We start from the raw sequence: 20,736 nt of genomic DNA, 5'->3' as shown, positions 1-20,736 counted from the left end.
AACTTTGAGAGTGAACCTTATTTTCCATGTGTATAACAAGTACATAACCAATGACTTTTCATACATAAGTTTTCTTTCTTGCAAGTTCTCATTAGTAATATTTTACCACGTAATTTTAATTGAAAACTTATTCTGAATACTATAGAGTTATACTCACAGTTTTTAAAAAATACTTACAACTTTAGATGCATCCAACCATAATAAACTTTAGATAAAATTATCATATTCTATTGCTCATGAGTATATCTTTCACAATCAAATATTTTGCTTTCAACCCTTTAATAGGGATGATGACAAAATAATATCATAAAGATTATAAATTAATAACTCAATCCCTTTTTTATTCATATGAAATATAATATTTTTCTCATTCACAATCTCAATATGAGATCTATTACAAATAACTTTTAAAAAGTATGCATTAACCATCACAAATTTTGTGCTTTTTAGATAGTGAGATATTAGCTCTTGTGGAGCTTTCAACTAATTTTGTATTATCAAATATTGGAATAATATTTAGTTGTTTCAACACCAAATAAGATAAATATTTTTTATCTATGATGATAGAATGATGATATAATTTATTACTACATTCTCATATCCTTCCTCAAAGAATATTAACAGAAACAAAATATTTAGGCTATGTCACATATGTGACCAATAATCTTTCATATTACATTGATAACATTAGTTATCTTTACCCTTTGAAGAGTTATCTTGAGAACTCTTATTGTTCTCTTATTCATTACTATGTTCCCACTTTTAGTAGTCCATGAGTATATCTTTTATTTTCTTTATGTTTATATTTACTTCGGGTAATGCAACAAATCTAGTAGGACAGACTTATAAACATCCCAATAGATTCTTTATTTCATAATTACCATAGCAAACATGCGTGAGATTTCAAATCAAAATCTATCTATGCATGTTGTCATGATTAGTCTCCAATTATAATAAATAATAAATAAAACACAGTAAAATATATTTGAAGATCTTTAACATCATCATCATCACTAGAAGGTATGAGATAGTTTCAAAATATTCTTGATTTCATATGGATAATGATATCAAATCTTTCACCATCCTTAAGAAAAAAAAGTAAAATAAGTTAATCAAAACAATGATAACATATAATGAAAGAAGAATGAAAAATAATAATCAAATATGAAACATTAAATAAAAGAAACTTCCTGTAAAAATTTTCCATATTACCGTTAAAGAAGTTGAAAATCTTGGAGGATAAATTTGATCATCGATAAAAGGAACTATCACTTTGAGCAAGATCGTGCTGATAACGTATTATAAAATAAAGAGAGATGTGGAGAATAAAAAACAAAGAAAATATGAAAGCAATAGAGAATGTAAGAAGCAATAGAGAATGAACTTTATTGATCAATTGGGATGATTACAATACTTGATCAGAGTCTCTATTTATAGGCATAAGAAGTATAAAAGAAGTAGAGATCTAATTCTAATAACTATTAAAATTTAAAGTACATTAAAACTTTATCTTGATCATGATAGACATCCACTTAATAAGATATTCAAAACATAAAGTAATATATAATAAATTATAAAAATATATTTAAATTAATTAATAAAATCGTAATTATTATTAAAAATTAAATCATTAAAAAGTATTTATATGATATTTATACTAAATAACATATATAATAAAATTATATTATATTTACTAGTACTTAAATTATTTTTATATGATTATATCAAAAATAAAATGAATAATACAATAATGAATGAAAGGGGTAAAACAATAATTATCCCCACTTAACTAGGATTCCGGTGTAATCATTGGAGCTAAAAGTTCCGGCCAAAATTTTGGCAACCAGTGAAACAATTTCACCGGATTGATGGTGTGTCTAACACCACCAAAATTAGCTGCGTTCCAGTGGGAAAAAATGCTTAACAACAAATCATTTATCGAATTAACTGAAATATTAAAAATATTAATTGTTAATTAAATTAATTTTTTTTAAAAATATTTTAGCCAACTAAAATAATTTTGATTAATTCGAATAGTTAACTAAATTAACAGAAATTTTATATGTTTTTTATTTTATACAAATAAATTTAAAAAATGAAAAAAAATTATCATTGCAATGTTATTTTACTTTGCTTTTAATTCAAAAAAGAAGAAAAAACAAAAACAACAAATAATACAATGACAACACTAATTTAAAATCATCATAACAAACACTACAATAAAAAAAAATTGAGACTTAAGTGATGAAATAAAAAAAAATCGAAAAAGTCAAGAAAAATAGAAGATGGTCTGGTGTCAAGCAGCGCCCGCCCAGACTTTGTTTTGAGTTTGGCAGTGAAAAAAAATTTTAAGGCTTCTTTCTTTTACTTTTTATTTATTATTTTAGTTCAAAAATATGTAAATCTATTATGATTTTAAGCCCATTACAATATTTTGTATAAATCCAATTAATTTTAAATCCATCCTTTAATTTTTATATTTTGGGCATACATAATATATACGTTCTATCTAATATATTGGGCCTATAATATTTTATTATTAATATTTTTTATTAATCAATTAATTATTAAGTTTTGAACTGAATTAACTATTAATCAAAATATTTAAAAAATTCTTAATTAATCTTTAACAGAGTTAGATTGAATAACCAACTAATTAACTGAAATAATTTGATTTAATCGATTAATTCAATTAAAACTGAATTATATACGCACTACGTACGTACCGATAAAACTTTTCCTATTGAATCTTTAAGCTCAGATGAAAATTTTGTATATCCACTATTTTTTTTACATTTATAACCTTACTCTTTTACTTATTACCATGTTCCTTACTTTTTATTGTTACTCTTTTTCCTTTTACATTCTTTTATGCTTTTAAATTTAAAATACTGAATAAATTTTATTATTATATTATAAACAATTTTTACTTCCTTAAATTTTGAAAGCTTTTAAATTAGGTATAATATTTTTATAATTATTTAGTAATTAAGTAAAATATTTTAATAAATATATTGAATAAGTATCAATATTTTGATAAGATTTAGTAATTTATTAAAATTTTAAATAAGTTATATGTTGAATTATATAAAAGGTTTAATTTGATATTTTTAATGGTTATTTTATATTTGTACTACCATAAGCTCATCACTACCACCGCATTTACATACAAACTCACGTTTTATTATAAATTTTAATCACATCATTATAGTAATTAATTTATGGTCATTACTCATTACTATTTGTAATCTCATCAAAACTAAATTCACCGTGTTCGAAATCTACCCTAAGTCCTCTTGTGGGTCCCTGCCCACAAGGTGTCGAGTTTATTATCAACTGCCATTACTGCCTTCACCAACCTTGGAGAAGAAAGTTGTGAAGTGACAAGAGAGGAGAGGAAAGCTGGGAAAGAAAAATGATAGTTTGGTGGTAAGCTTCTTTTGGAGTGAAGGAGAGAAATTTTTACCCAGAGGAAAACCATTTTTTCCCTTGTTGTGTTTAAATCAAATTTAACTTATTTATTATGGAAGTGGAATTGGCAGATCTTATGACAAGTATTTTGCAGTGTTAAGGTTGTAATCAGAGCCTTCCAATTTCGTTTCTAATTAAATCTGATTGATGAGAAAAAAATCCATTTTTCCTAAGATTTATATTTTAAGCATTAACTATGTACTAAATATAGATAGCTGATATTAAAAAGGAAAAGATCACAGTACAGTTGCTAAAGCAAATTGCTAAAACACTAGGAATTTCATATTCTACTGACTACGTAAGAAAAAAGAAAGGCTTAAATGCTACAAGGAGTACAAAAATAAATATCAGTCTACTAACTGATTAAATGAACTAGAACAACCAAAACACTCAATTCCACAATTTACAAGCTTTCCCTTTCTGAATTTCATCTTCAAATGCAACAAAAAGAGCATCAACTAGTCATCATTAATCCTTGATTGATCTCCAATTTCTTCATCACTAAACAAATTGCATGCATACCCGCAGATTAATATATGTAGTCCGTCAGTTGGAAGGCACATGGTAGTATTTGCCTTTACACATGCATCTATAAACAACCGGGCAGGACTCAGCCATGGAGCACTTGAAGCTAACCATCACCCTTTTGCATGGAAAGCAAGGCCCACAAGCGTGGGAACAATCCGGCAAGCTCGACCCTGTCGGGTATAACTCCATCCCTAACTCTTCCATTACCCCTCCTTCCTGCAAACCCATCAGCTCATAAATCACTCTTTTATTAAACTAATCTCCATATATATATAGTTTATGAGATTAGACAAAGGAGATAAGGGTCACTTGGAGGAAAACAAACCTTAGAGTTCATTTGTGTTTCATCTCCAAACTTGGTAGCTTCCCCATGGATGCCGGCTGCTGCACATGCAAGAAATGATTTAAGCAATCAAAAAAAAGGAAAAAAGAAAAAAAGACAATGACATTATTTACCGTCAAACGTTACTCCAACGGGTCATCTGGTCAATCTAAATTAAATTTTATTTTTTGTAAAAAAAATTGAGTTATGACCCAACATAATGACAAGTCTAAGGCAACACTGACCATGATGAGGTGGCACCCGAAGGCTTTCAGAGGATAGGCAAAACATGAACAAGATAACAACGGCCAATAGACGTGCAACAACTCCAAGAGACAGGATCTTCATGTTTCTTTTGTTATTATTGGTACATGAAACTACACAAATTTGAGAAACTTACAAGGAAAGACAAAACATAAAAAGACCATGCAAAGAAACAAAATATGTTTTTTTTTTTGGGGGGGGGGAGATTTGGTGGTTGGTTTAGGGTAGTAATATAAGGTTGGTGATGAAAGGGAGGGAGGCATTGGTTTTAAATGTAGGAAGAGGGTACACCTGATACACTTCACATGATATCCATGGCTATCTTTTCAAAGGGTTTCACATGATTTGATAAGTCATCCACTATTAAACATATAATAATAGTGGTACTTATAACTACGTTTAAACCTAAAAGTTCAAACCAAAATTTGTACTATAAAAATTTCAAAAAAAAAAAGTAAAGAAATCACATCCAAAGAATTTCAACATTTTTTAGCAAAAATGAACTATAAGATTAGGGGTCATAAGATTGGCTGAAACATGTTCAAAGATGGACTAGCTATAATTTAATTTAGATTAGGTCTGATAAAATTGTAATAATCCAAGTCAAATGGGTGCCCTTCAGCCGCTACTATTTAAAATTTATTTTGTAAATATTATAAACGAAAAACAAACATTTTGAATCAACAATTTAACTTTTGTAGATTGATATGACTCATGAACTTCATTGGTGAAAGTTTCAAATTGAAAATTAAAAAATGTAATTAATAATGTTCAGAGAACATTAAATTCAAAGAAGAATCTTACTGCGAATTTTGAATACATGAAGAGTTTAATCCTAATAATAAAAGTCATGAGAAATTCTCCATGCAAAAGATATGCCCTCCAAAAATTCATGAAGAAGGCCTGTTGCCTGCCTGCCATAAACGTGAAGTTCAGACCCTTCACTTAATGAACTATTGATTCACTTCGATGCAACACTATTCCTTTTCTCATTAATGCTCCCATTTATCACCCCTTTTTCACCGCAGAGCGGTGAATTCTCATAGCCTATATTTTCCGGTTTTAGAATATATATACACGTAAATATACTCGATATATATTATGAGGCCGTAGTTTGAGGAAAGCGAAAGAGGTTACCGAGGATGTTTGAATCTAAATTTTTTAAATGTCACCATTTAAATTCTAGTAATGTATTAATGGATCTTATGACATTTTACTTTGAAGAAACGATAAGTACTAACTTTGCAAAACAAAAATTGTGGTTGTAATAGTGATTCGAAATATGGCTTTAATTTTAATCACGAAACTAAAAGCGTATAGAAAATAAAGAAGAACATCGAGATTGTTTACGTAGTTCGATTTTAGTCGACATCTGCAAGGCCTTACCCAGAACCATGATTCACTATCTTTCTCATAGTACAACCAATGATTTAAGTCCTAATACTGGTCCAACACTAAACAATTTAACGACTTCACCGTTGTACAAAGACTAGATCACTCTTCTACTAAGCTTTCCCCTTGAAAGTTTAGTTTCGTAACTCAAGAGATTCTCTTGATTGCTTACAAAACAGTGCACACATACACGTTCCCAACTTGAACAAATTTTTGCTCTATCAAGCTCTTAATCTCTCGGTTATTTTTAATCCATCTTTAACCTAGGCAAAACTTAAGTTTATATGCTATTACATAAGAGTTATATTCTAATCACTTTTCTATAAAGTGAAGCTAAAAATCAACATAAGATAACACTTCTATAAAGTGCCTTGATATAATCCAAAGTCTTCAACTATAGAAAGTGCCTTGTTCCGCAAGTAACCAATCCTAATATGCAAGAAACCAATCTTCAAATCTTCCATTTCAACTCAATTGGCATTCATGTTTTAGGCTCTAGTTCGTCCAAATATCTTTAAAACAAATAGCCCAATGTTTTTGTTCTAAAAAATTCCAAGTTTGACAATGAAATAATGCTTGAAATTGTGGCCACTATTTCAGCCACAGAAACAACTATAGAATCTTTATTGCCATCAATTGTGTCAACACACTTGAAATATGAGTGTATTTCTTTTCATGCTTGTCTTATATAAATAAAATATGGTTTAGATTTCGTGTTGAATGTAATGTTAGTTTACTGGTTAAATAATTTTGTAATTGTTAGTTGTTTCCTTATTTTTATCAGATTTGTAGTTATCTTTTGAAAATCAATCATGAACCTTTTAGTAGATTTTAGATAAAGTTTAGAACAAGGATTATGACTAGGATTTAGAAAAGGATTTTGCTTTGGATAAGGATGATGATGTTGATAAAAATGATTGGTTAATAACCATGCTTATAATATAGTTTGGATAAGGTTACATTTATAAATATGTGTAAAGCTTTGGCTAAAAGTAATCGAATTGAACGTTTAGTTTGTTCTAAAACAAGTTTTGTTCGAACGGGCATGGTTCAAGCGCGCTCGATTGCGTTTTATCCTCCTATTTAAGCATTGAGAATAGGTTATGGGTAGTTTTAGGCATTGTATGAAAAAGTTTTATTCTTTTTTGTAATGACCCAAAAGTTAGTAGTGTCAAAAAATACGGTTTCAGAACCCCATTACCGATGATTGTGTCTGTAGATATTATTAATTGATATTTAGAAGTTTAGTATAGTATCATATTAAATTTTTATTTAGAAATTCTATCAAACGAATAATTAATTAAGGTATAAGGACTAAATCGCAAAAGTGGTAAAAATTACTCGCTATAGAGTTTTAGTTGCTAAAAGGCTTAATCAATAATTGAAAAGGGCTTAAATGGAAAATAAGCCATTTTGGTTTGTGATGGATGGTTGGAGGAGTTTTATTAAGTAAATAATGATAAAATTATATTATTAAAACTGTTAAACAAAAGTTAAAACATAAAAACTAAAGAGAAAAAAAAAAGAAAGAGAGAAAAGTATCATATTCTCCTACCTCTCTCTACCATTTCTCCATAGCTAAAGAACAAAAAAAAATTGTTCAAGCTTTGAGCTCTCAATTGGTAAGGTTTTCTAAGCTCGTTTCTTGTAATTTTTATGTTTTTGATATTGTGGTAGCTCAATTTAGCTAAATCATATGTTATTTTTTCAAAATTGTTAAAGTTTTCAAAGGTTTCCATTGTTGATTTCTTGAATATTTGGATGTTCGATTGTTAGTTTTTAAGGTTAGAAGTGAAAAATGACCAATTTGTAAAGTGAATTTGTTAGTTTTGTTAAAAAGGACTAAGTTGTAAAAATTGTAAACAATGATGTGAAATTTCTATGTTAATAGATAGTAGAGAGTCATAGAAGAATGTAATCCAAATTGGATCATAAAACGAAGCTTCAAATTAAAAGTTATGCTTGTTTTGATTTTAGGGATGAAATTGAATAAATTACAAAAAATGTACCACTTTGTAATTAATTGTGAATTGAGCTTGAAATTAATGCCATACATTGTTGAATTACTAATTGTAGCTAAAGAAGATGCGGGAACATTAAAAGAAAAAGGAATGGCAAGGATTGACGACTAGTAATTTGAGTTTTCTGTAAGTGTTCTAAGATTTAACGCTTATTTAATTTCTATATCTTTGTGATAGTATACATCGTACACTGTTGTAGTAGACTCTAAAGGTGAATTAAAATGAATTTAAGTAATTAAGATTGAATATCAACTCAAGGACTAGAATGAATATATTGATAATTATGGAATTGATTTATATTTGTTAATTGGTATGAAATTAGATTGAAACATATTGAGTTATATAAAACGAAATTTGAAGATGGTTGACTTATAGGCATACAAAGCGTGGCGAAGATGATTGATGAGCCATTGGGTCAAATTTGATAAACCATCGTTACTAGGCAATCTGGAGTGGTAGGTCATCATTGACGGGCAATCCGGGATGGCATAAGTGAATCGGTAATGTAACACCCCAAACTTGTATCCGTCGCCGAAACAGGGTTACGGAGCATTACCAAATAAACAAAACAGTGAACCATTCAATTTATACATCAATGCAATACATATTCTAAATTTCATTCAAATACATTCATAACATCCTTTAAGCGAGCCTTCGAGGCCCCAAAAAAATGCAATAGAAATAGTCCGGGACTAAATCAAAAACATTTAGAAAGTTCAGGAAAAAGTTAGAAAAAATTATACTGCAGAGGTCACACGGCTGTGTAACATTCGAAATAACGACACACGGCCGTGTCCCAGCCCATGTCTGTGCCTATGTGACTCACTGACTTAGGTTATACGACCAAGCCACATGTCCATGTGCTAGGCCATGCAACTCTCAAAAAGCAACCATTAACAACCTACAGGGGACACACGATCGTGTCGTCTAACCGTATGTCACACATGGCTGAGACACACGGCCCATGTATTAGGCCGTGTGGACAAGAAATAGGCTAAAATCAAGCCTTTTCTTTCACCTAATTTCAACAAGTACCATTACACCAAATGAACCTATGATCAAGGCACAAAACATGCCAAAATATACATAATAAGATCATTTCAATATATACCATAAGTCCATTCAACCAATATGCCATTTAGGCACCTCAATCACAACCAAGCATTCATACTTATATTTGCATCAAAATGATCATGTTTCATCCAAACAACCTTAACTAAATTCCATATCAACACATAACCTAATTAACCACATTTCAACCATGCCAACACATACCACTTTGGCCATTTAACCCATGCATCAATTTGACAATAAAAACACCAATCATCAAGACATCAAATGCCAAAAGCACACCAACTATATTACTATATTTACAAGCCAAACATAACAACTAGTTCATCAAACACAAGTCTACCTATACATGCCATTATAACCTTGATCAAGATATCAAATTTATCGATATAATCATTGGATAGTGTGATGGATTTGTAAAGTAAAGGAAAATGACTATGTAAGCAATGAATGCTTAGTAAGCTTGTATAAACTTTAAACATAACATTCCATTTCAACAATGAACTTTATAGATTAAATATAAACTTATACAATGCCTCGAGATTTATCAACTATATAACCATCAACTCATAAATGAGTATGTAACACCCCAAACCCGGCCTAGACGTTATGCCTGAATATGAAATGTCACATGAATTGAATTTTGACAACTAAGTCGCAGAAAATACTTTCAGTTCATTTATTCTTATTTACCTCTTATTAATCTCAAAAACACTTATTCTTCTATTTGATTTGTCTTAAACACATTTAATCGCGGAAGCATTTGAAATCGTTGAATTTAAGTAAAAATAGTTCATGTTTAAGGAAAAACCTTTGTTTTGTCGAGTTTTGCAGTTATAAATCCATAAAAGTAGTTAAACTCAAAAATAAGGAAATAGTCCAAAAGTCCTAAAATTACATCAAAATTCCCTAAAAAATAATATAAAACCATAGAATAGAAATAAACAGTTTAAACTAGTGATCACCATGGAGTCCTCCACTGCACCGATCCGCCTAAGTCTGGGGATTACTTGTACAGATAAAACAGAAAGAGGTGAATTTACGTAAACTCAGTGTGTAATCCCCACAGAAAGCAAGCACACAGTAAAACAACAGTTATCAGTCAAATACAGTCTGGGCCTAAGCCCATTTCAGTTTCAGTAGCAGTTTGGGCCTTAGCCCATTCCAATTTCAGCATCAAATATATATTAGCAGTATACAGAATTCTATCCAACTAGTCTCTACACACCATCTCCGTCTATCCCTACACTCCATGTGAGTTTTAAAACACCCACCCATCCCTACACTCCAAGTAGTACCGAGTGCAGAACATAATCAGTAAATTGCAGCTGAGCTGCCAGATAATAGGCTTAAAGCCTTTCAGTACACTTCCTCCAAATATCATCATCCCAACCCAATGCAATGCAACATACAATATGTCATGCTTTTAAGCAACCATCAGTCATATATGCATACATATATCAGTCATCATGCATAATTTATCATGCATACATACACTCAGGTCATACATTTAGAGGTCTAGGTAATGCTTACCAACCCTACAGTAGGTTCACAGTCAACTTGGGAGACCCATGCAACCCTAAGAATCATTTCAGATAATTGGGCTCATACGCCTTTGTGGCTTGCCCGTGTAGCCCATACAGCCCAATTTGGCCTTGGCCCAGAATCCCACACGTCCGTGTAGACTATCCGTGTGGGCCCACACGGCCATGTAGCCCACACGGCCCAGATCAGTCTAGCCTGTGTGTCGCACATAGCCTATCTGGCCATCACATACCGTGTCTTGAGTGCACGGCCTAGACTCATCAATCACAAGCTCGTGTTAAGGCACACGGGTGACCACAAGCCCGTGTTAAGGCACACTGCCTACCACACGGACGACCACACGCCCATGTGGCATCGACAATGGAGTTTTTGACTTTCGCTGAAACTCCATTTTATGAGTTTTCAGGTACACACCTAGTACGATTTTACTGCTATCGCAACTACGAACACTCCAGAACCTAAAAAATTGATATTTTAAAGCCCAATTTAGTACACTAGTGAAAACTCAAAATCGAAATTTGTCTCAATCAAAGTTAAAAGTGAACCCAAGCACTTACCGACAACGAACCGAACCCTACAATCAGATATCTACAGAAATACTGACCGATTATTAACCTCCACCTAATCCATAAGAACCACAACAACCTCCTTTTAGAAAACTATCCACTAAATAAGATGTTGGCCAACAGTCACTTATCAAACTACTGCAAACAAACGTTGAAGGAAAATGAGTTGATTTGGAAAACTGAAAAGAAGAGAGAAGGCTAGATACGTTCGTCTGATGAAAGGGAAAACAATACGTCAGAAATAATGGCAGACTTTGGGGAATTGGACAAGGAGAGAAGCAAAGGATACGTTAGAAGTCCAAAAATAAAAAAATAAAATAAATTTGGATAATTGTTTCCCCTAAAATACTCTCTCACTAACCCCTCAATCACAACTACTTCAGATTTTTAGTCCAACTCAAACATCCTCTCAACCGACCGAGCAAAAATATAAACATTCAAGCCTAGGCAATGACTCGAACACAAGACCTCCAACACACCAACACTCCACTTAGCCACTAGACCAGCAAGCCCCTTCTAATATGAAATTAAAAATAATTAAATATAAGCCCACTGCTTAAGTATCAGGCTTAATTCAAAAAAAAATACCAAAATTTGCCAAATGCAAGGCTTGAACTTGGGACCTCACACGCACACCCAGAATACTAAATCACTAAAGCAGATACACAGTTGTGTCAAATTTTCACAAAAGCCGAAACAAAAATTTTGGGACATTACAGAGTAAGTCTATCAACATCATATATATATATTTCATTCCTAACATCATAGGATTTTATAAATCATTATACACCATCATAAACTTTTTCATAAAACTATGAATTACTTCCTTTACTTAATTTCCATTTCATTTACTAAGCATAAACTTAAATAACAACATCAATTCATTAGTTAGTATATTTATTCACCTCATAGGTAAGTTCATCCATAACATACGTAATTTCTTATGTATATAAATACATCATTCAACTCATCAATCCCTTTTTTATCATATCACATTTCAATAATGAACTTATCGTTTCATTTCCTTTTCTTACCCATTTCATTTGTATAATACTAGACGTAAGCATAAACATCAATCATAATCTCAAGCTTGACATAAGCCTAATCACCATCATCAATACACAAGTTAGTGCATTTATGTATATAACTCATTTGGGGTCAATCACATGATAAATCATTTTATAAGAAAATATACCTTTGGATCTTACCACCTTTTCATGAACATAAGTATATTTCCATTTGGCCACTTACCATTTCAATGTATATCATTAATATTAAACATGACATAATGCAACCATAAGCTTAGCACAAACCTAAGCATTATCCACAATCTCAATTGATGAATTTCTTTATATTCAGATCAATATTCAGTAAATAACAAATCCTTCAAATTCATTGAACATATTATCTTACCGAGATTTTCCATTCGAAGAAAGACTTACAGATAAGAGTATATTTTCAGATAGACCGAACACACCACCAAACAGAAGATCATAAGAGTTGGTCCACCCGAAACACACCAACAGAAGCTCATAAGAGCTGAACAAGAGCTCATAAGAGTTGATCCACCTGAAACACACCAACAGAAAGTATAACGTGAGAGTTCGTAACAAATGCTGAACATCAGTTTACTTGGGTAATATGCCGATATCTCCCTCCAATACCATCTCCACTCCAAACCCCCATAATACACCAAAACACGAATGTACTCTATCCTGCGTTCAATTCAAACCGGACATCAAATTCAAAATTATAACTCAGATAATAATTCATTTCCAACAATGGAATATATATTATATCATGTAATACCAATTACCAATTTATATAAATGTTAAATTTTAACCATATGAACTTACCTGACTAAATTGCATAAATGTCAAAGTATATGGGCATTTTGGTAATTTTTTATTTTCTTTGATTTTTTACTCAATCTTGATATAAATTAATAATTTCATTCAATCTATTAATTTAGACAGTAAAACAATGCATTTTATGCAATTCAGTCATTTTTTTACATTTTTACAAAATTACCCTTAAAGTTTAACTTTTATTCAATTTAGTCTCTGAGCTTAAAACATGAAAGTTAGTCATTTTTACCTAAAATTGAGCCTAGCCGAATACTCACGGCATCCAATACAGCCCACTATTTCAACAATTTACCATCAAAACCTTGTTTACTATTTTAATAATTTAGTCCCTAATCATAAAATTTATCAAAAATCACTTAATAAAATACTTTTAAATAACAACTAATATCTCAAATTCATAATTTAACATATAAAATCACAAGTTTTATTAATGGAAGCATTCAAAATCTTTAACAGTTTCAAAATCGAAGGTACGGGCTAATTAGACCTAGTTGCAATAATATCAAAAACATAAAAATTATTAGAAACGGGGCTAAAACGGACTTACATGCAAGAAGTTAAACCAACTGATGCTTCTCCTCACCCTAGCTATGGCTTTCAATCATTTGAAGAAGAAAATGAAAGTGATTTTGTTTCTTTCATTAATTAGATTTGTTTTAATTTAGTTTAATTTACAAATTTGCCATTATAAACACTTTATTTTATCATTTTACCTTATTTAACTATCCAACTAAATCCTTTAATGGTTTAATTACCATTTAAGTCCCTTTTCCTTTAATCAATAAACCATTTAATCATTCAAATCAAATAGTGATCAAATTTTACTTCTTTTACGATTTAGTCCTTTTTAATTAATTAACTACTAAAACGTTAAAATTTTTCAACGAAAATTTAATATAGCCTTTATAACACTCCGTAAAAATTTATAAAAATATTTACTGCTCAGTTTGTAAAAACGAGGTCCCGATACCTCATTTTCTAAAACCACTTAACTTTAGGGTCTTACTTCTCGCACTTAATAAATCATTTATATAAAAAAATATCACTACATCAAAAACCTATTTAAAACCATGTTTGACTTGAAAATATTAAATAATAATATTTACAAACTTATTGTCAGATTTGTGGCCCCGAAACTACTATTTTCGACACCACTAAAAAATAAGTTGTTATATGTAAGCTATTGTTGCTAGGCAATTCAAGGTGGCAGGTTATCGTTGCTGGGTAATCCGGGATGATAAATTTGAATGAGTAAAAAAATGGGCTTACGAGCTCGGAATTTCATTAGTAGGATAATACGAAACAATATCCTTAGGTAGGGAAAGTGCATAACCAATGATGGATTCAAGTTTGAAACTTAAATGACATGAATTTTAAACATTAATTCAAGTGTATATATGTAACGCCCCAAAATTTCCTAATTCCGACTTATGTAAACTTGTAACACAAATTATCTGTATATGTGTTTCTGTAATTATTTGACACAAATATATGTCTGCTTCAGTGGTTAAGTGTTTTGGGTGTGTGTATGAGGTCCTAAGTTCAAGCCACAACTTGGGTAAATTTTGGCATTTTTATGAATAAAGCCTTAATTGGGTTCAATAGGCTTATATTTTATTGTTTGTAAAACATATCAGAATGGGCTTGCTAGTCTGGTGGTCAAGTGGAGTGTTAGTATGCGAGAGGTCTTGTGTTCGAATCTCTGTTGTGACAAGGGTATTATTTTTGCTACGAAATTTTGGCTAGAGTTTGTGTTTGACCGAAAAACTGAGTAGTGGTCAGTTAGTGGGAGTGAAATTAGGGGTTTTTTTAGGGAAAAATCACAATTGGATTGTATTTTTGTTTTTTGTTTCCAAAATTCAGTTTCCTAAGACTCTATCAGAAAAGGACTGACGTCAATTCTTGGGTTTTTCCCTCTACCGAAATTTTCTTTCCCTTTCTCCACTCTATTGACAATTTGCTCCTCCATTGTCGAAATTTCCTGGAATATTTTTCTTTCCCATCGGTTTCATCTTTTAATTTGCTCAATTTTTTATTAGAGGTTAGATTTGGACGCGTGTGGTAAGTTTCGTTTCACTAACTTGAATACTGATTTTATTAAGTGTTTAAATGGGGTTTTGGTTGCTGTTTAGGAGTCATTCGGGAGGTTGGTGTTAACGTTTCGTCGGCTTGAACCGGCGTTGTGCTCGTTTCTGTAGCTGTAAGATGGTTCTACAATTTTTCTATTTGTTTTTAAGGTTCTAAAAAGATGAAATACTCTGATTATAGGTTTTGGTAGTTTCGGGATAGCGTATCCAGAAATCGAACCAGGTGTGTGCTCGATTACACGAAAAATGAAAATCGATAAAAGCTAAAAAATGAATCTGTAGACGTCACACGGGTGTGTGGTAGGCTGTGTGGTGGTACACGAGCATATGATCGACGAGCCAGGCTGTGCGCACAAGACATGAGCATATGACATAGCATTGTGATGGCTGATGAGGCCGTGTGCGAAGCATAGGCTCGACTAATTGGGTCGTGTGGGCCCAAACGGGCGTGTAAAATTCTGGGCCAGGTTGTGTGATCCACACGGCCAAGGCCAATTTGGGCCGTGTGGGCCACACGAGCAGGCGGCATGGGTGTGTGATCCCATTTTTCTGGAATATTTTGTAAGGTTGCACAGGTTGCCCAAGTCGACTATGGACTTACTGTGTAACACCCCCTAACCCCAAACCGTCGCCGGAACAGGGCTACGAGGCATTACCGGATATATCAGATAACTTATGGATATTTTACAATTATTATAATATTCATAGTATAATTGAAGAATTATGTCCCTATAATGGACTTTCGAAGCCCAACACAAGTATTAAAGTGGAATGGAACGGGACTTGTTCAAGTATTCAGAGATTTTTTTTTAATTTTATTTTTTTATTTTTTTATTTTTTATTTTTACAAAAATTTCGACAGCATTTCTTCTTAATTTTTACATAAAACCCCCTGCAAATTCAAACAAAAAACCAACTAATCCAAAACCAATGGCACAATCAAAAACAATTTAAACCTAAATATATCTAAATCACAACCAATTCATTAACATAGTCATTTAATAACTAAACATTCATAATATTAATCCAAATTAACTAATTTCATTCCAACTTATACCAAATTATATAATATAATATTTACCATTTTATCAAACGAATAACAAAATATGGTATACCATTCTTATAACCAACTTTACAAGTATATCTATATAACTTATACAACACCTAGTACATGCCACTTTCAATTAAGAAAGAAAACATCACCCAAAATTTGCTGGAGTCGGGATCGTTCAGATGCTGGACCGGGGTATCAGACTCCTATTAACCTGCGCACGGAAACAACCGCACGCTGAGTATTCCGTACTCAGTGGTATTACCATAATTCAAATTATAATAGCAATAAAGAATTTAATTACCAAACATGTAACTATCTAATTTCACAAATATCAATTCATTCTTAAACTTTCATTAATTAATAATAACGATACAATTTTTTTTATCTATTCTTCAGTTTCCATCACATATTACATGTAACAATTTCAATCACTACATGAACATTAAGTTCATGCCTTTCATTTTCAATCTCAATTTCAATCCACTATTCAACTTTTTCGTTTCTTTCAATATTCAATAATATAATCAATCAATTTATTCTAAATTTCTCATCTTAGATATTCACCCTATTAACAAATCCGGACTTTGACGGATACACGGATTCCAACCCAACACACCATTACGGCACATTGTGCCTAAAACGGTACATAGTAACTGATCAGTATACGATACATAAAGTGCCTAAAACGACACACGAGGTGCCTGATACGACACACGAGGTGCCTGAAATACGACACATAAAGTGCCTAATCAGTAAAGCCGACAAATCCCACACACTTCCATATCCTATGGCATGCCAATTACATCCGACTCAGCCCGACTAGTTAATAGGGTATTTCTATTCTCAATTCACTTTCATTTCCATTCCAAGATTACTTTTCAATTAAAACTTTCATATTCAAATCAATTTACAATTCAATTATACATACACATTCACCATTCAATTCAATTCTCATTCAACTCAAATATCAGTACTTACCTTATAATTCACTTATTAAATATAGAATTGATATAAAACATTTAATAAAAAGTAATTTGAATTATAGTAATACAAACCGTGAATTTCTCGTTTTAATCCTCGATAGCTTTCTCCTTTCCTTTGTGCGCCGATGTCTTGGGTTCTTTGTTAACTACGAAAATAATAATAATTTATAATCATCAATATAACACAATTCAATTTAATCTATGAGCCTAAACATGCAAATTTAACCATTTTTATACACATAATTCCACTCTGTACTTATATGTTCATTCAAAGCTGTCTACTTGAGTCATTGTTACTAAATCATTTATATCTTGAGCTAGGAAACTCCAAATTAAGATCCACTAATTTTCCCTGAAACTAGACTCACATATCTTCATACCATAAAATGTTTAGAATTTTTGGTTAAGCCAATAAGTACAGTTTATTCTTTAAAGTTGCCCCTGTTCTGCTGTCAAATAGTTCCGACCATTCTTCACTAAAAATTAATTATATCACAGTACAGAACTCGGATAATATTCCCATTGATTTCTCCTGAAAATAGACTCATTAAGGATTCTAAACATATAACTTTAAGCCTCTAATTATTTTTCTTCAATTTTTTGTGATTTTCCAAAGTCAGAACAGGGGAACCCGAATTTATTCTGACCTTGTCTCACAAAATTCATTATATCTCTTAATTTACAACTCAATTGCTTATATCGTTTCTTCTATAAGAAACTAGACTCAATAAGATTTAATTCTATATTTTATTCATCCTATAATTTAATTTCTACAATTTTTGGTGATTTTTCAAACTTAGACTACTGCTGCTGTCCAAAACAGTCTTAGTACAAAATGTTGATTTACTTTAATTTCAATTTAATCCTAACTAAATTCACTTACTTTTCTATCTTAATTCATACTTTATTTCTATTCAACTTTTGTCCAAACTCATACTTAACTATTAAATTTTCAGCATATTTTCATAATTTCGAATTTATTTCCATTTAATCCCTAAAACTCAAAACTTATAGCTTAGTTTACGATTCAATCCTTTATTCAATTCCAATCAAAATTTCTATCAAATAAACCCTCAATTCCATCATTTTGTTCATCATGAGCTTTGTTTAAAAACTTAAAAACTTCTAAACTTCTAACTTAATTCTATCAAAACCTTGTTTTAATACTTTTAGAACATCAAAATTAAGAGAAAAGGACATGATTGAACTTACCAATTAAACTCCAAGCTTCAAAAACCCTATTTCCCCTTTTCTCTCTTTTATTTTCTTCTTTCCTTCCCCTGCTCGAATGCTTTCTGTTCTCTTTTCTCTATTCTTTTTGTTTCTTTTCTTTATTCTGTTTCTTTTATTCACTTTAGTTACTAATAATATATAATAATAATTTATTTATTATTTATTTTTTTACCATCCACTTGTCAAAATTATACTATATAACCAAGCAAAAATCTTAGATTTTTACTCCTTTGCCGCCTCATCTTTCCAAATAGGCTTAATTCCCTATTTGGTCCTTATTATTTCCTACTAATTTATAATTAAACTTTTACTCCTTATTCAATTTAGTCATTTTTATTAATTACTCTAAATTAAGCTAAATTCACCTAATTTAAACCTAATTAAACACATCGCTAAACTCATAAATATTTCTAGTAATTATTTCGAACTCGATTTACTAAGACAGAGGCCTGTTAATGTACTTTTCTGATGCCCGTGAATTTTGGGTCATTACATACTGTAGGGTCGAAAAGAATTACTTTGACCCCTAACTACATGATCTAGTTGTGTGATAAATGTGTTTAGCGTGTTACACTTAGCATGTATACCGATTTGAATGTACGATCTGATAAATTGCAAATTAGCATGTCATTTTTGTATGTTGCATTGCATCAGGGTTGGGTTGGTATTATTTTTAGGAAGTATTCTGGAAGGCTCTTAAGCTTGATGTTTGGCAGCTCCGCTGCAATTATTTGATTAGGTGTCGCACTGCGGTACAGTATGGTGTGTAGGGATGGGTGGGTTGATTTTATCCCCCACATGATGTGTAGGGTTGGACGGAGTTGGTATGCAGAGGCTGGCAGGTAGGACTCTATTATTCAGTTCTGTTCTGTATGGTATATCTGAGATGGGCTAAAGCCCTACTTTGTATCTGAGTGGGCTAAGGCTCACACCGACTCTGTAATGGGCTCTGGCCCCAGACTGTAGTCTGATGTATGTTTGTATGCATGTTTTGTCTGTGGGGATTACACACTGAGTTTGCGAAAACTCACCCTTTTTTTGTTTTATTTGTTCAAGTAATCCCCAGCATTAGACAAATCGGAGCAGCGGAGGACTCAGCGGTGGCCACACAATTTTCCACTTGGACTATTTTTTGTTTACTTATGATTTAATATTTATTTAGGGAAAATTTGATGTAATTAAGGTCATTACGGATTTTTGATTAATTTGGGATTTTTGAATGTTTAACGGTTTTTACTACTAGTGGTAGAAAAAATCAGGTTTTCAAAAAGATCAAATTTTTTACTAAACTACCACGTATACGAAAATGGTTTTAAAGCTTTCGCAAAGTATGATGTTTTGGAAAACAGTTAATGGTTTGGAAATAAATGACACGATTTGGAAATTAACATAAGATATTAAAAAGTTGTTTAAATGGAGAAAGGGTTTATTCTTTTAGCTTCATTACGATTTCAAAAGCACTATCATGTGATATCGTCAGATTTGTCCATAACGTCTAGGCTGGGTTTGGGGTGTTACATTTAATGGTATCAGAGCCAAGTTACAAAACTCGGCTGTGGATTGGGTTTTAAATTTGGTTTTAAAGAAATTACTTTCAATGGGTTGAAATATTTTTTACTGAGAATGTGGTACACCGATTGAGTCTCTGGCACCGATCCTGTCAGTGTTCTGAAATTTTGTTTATATTTGTTTAAAAATACTACTAGCATGCTTGAAACAACCAATAGGTAGTATACTGTACTGAAAACACCCTAGGTAATGTAAACTGAAAACCGTAGTGAAACTGATACTCGTGATAACGAACTCTAAACTTCTGATACTGTTTTGCATAAAACATCTGTTAATAAAATATCAGAACTGTTAACTAATGCATAAAAATATTAATACAGATAAAACTCTGAATTTACGATAAGCACACGTAGTACTCGTAGACGGGGTACAAGAGGCCATGGTAGAGGCCGTAGAGGGGCTCGAGCTAAGTCTTCATCATCAGGCAACCTGCCTAATTTGGATACTAATGAGACACATGTTTCACCTATGACTGAGACTGGACCTGGGTTCTATGATCGTGCGACTGAGGATGACACACTGTCCCAAGTCATGTTATGGGCTCTGGAGAAGGTTGTTGAGCCCAATACTAGAGCTGGTCACCGAACGTTGATTACAGAATGACTCTGGTCCAATGGGGCTGAGTTATTCAAGGGTGTTACTAGGGTTGCCCCTAGCGTGACCGAATATTGAATGGAGGCTACGGAGAGGATCATGGATGATCTAGATTTTTCCTCTGAACAGAAACTGAAGGGGGTTGTTTCTCTGCTTCGCGACGAAACA

The 20,736-nt window shown here is 31.8% G+C and overlaps 1 protein-coding gene across 2 annotated transcripts; it reads right to left on the bottom strand.

The window, feature by feature from the left end:
• Positions 1–3,670: 3,670 nt before the first annotated feature.
• LOC107961218 (protein EPIDERMAL PATTERNING FACTOR 2) lies at positions 3,671–4,947 on the bottom strand. Of its 2 annotated transcripts, none has more exons than XM_016897417.2 (3): positions 4,567–4,947; positions 4,325–4,383; positions 3,671–4,215 (listed from the first exon to the last, which is right to left on the bottom strand). In XM_016897417.2, the coding sequence occupies exons 1-3, from the start codon at positions 4,667–4,669 to the stop codon at positions 4,018–4,020; spliced, it is 360 nt and encodes a 119-aa protein (XP_016752906.1). In that variant the 5' UTR covers positions 4,670–4,947; the 3' UTR covers positions 3,671–4,017. The 2 variants fall into 2 exon arrangements, with proteins under 2 accessions (XP_016752906.1, XP_016752907.1); XM_016897418.2 differs by having other exon boundaries at positions 4,325–4,380; positions 4,567–4,944.
• Between the last annotated feature and the right edge of the window lie 15,789 nt (positions 4,948–20,736).

The sequence above is a fragment of the Gossypium hirsutum genome, chromosome A05, assembly GCF_007990345.1.
Source record: "Gossypium hirsutum isolate 1008001.06 chromosome A05, Gossypium_hirsutum_v2.1, whole genome shotgun sequence".
In the NCBI taxonomy this organism is placed as follows: Eukaryota; Viridiplantae; Streptophyta; class Magnoliopsida; order Malvales; family Malvaceae; genus Gossypium; species Gossypium hirsutum.
This window is presented reverse-complemented; position numbering and strand designations above follow the sequence as displayed.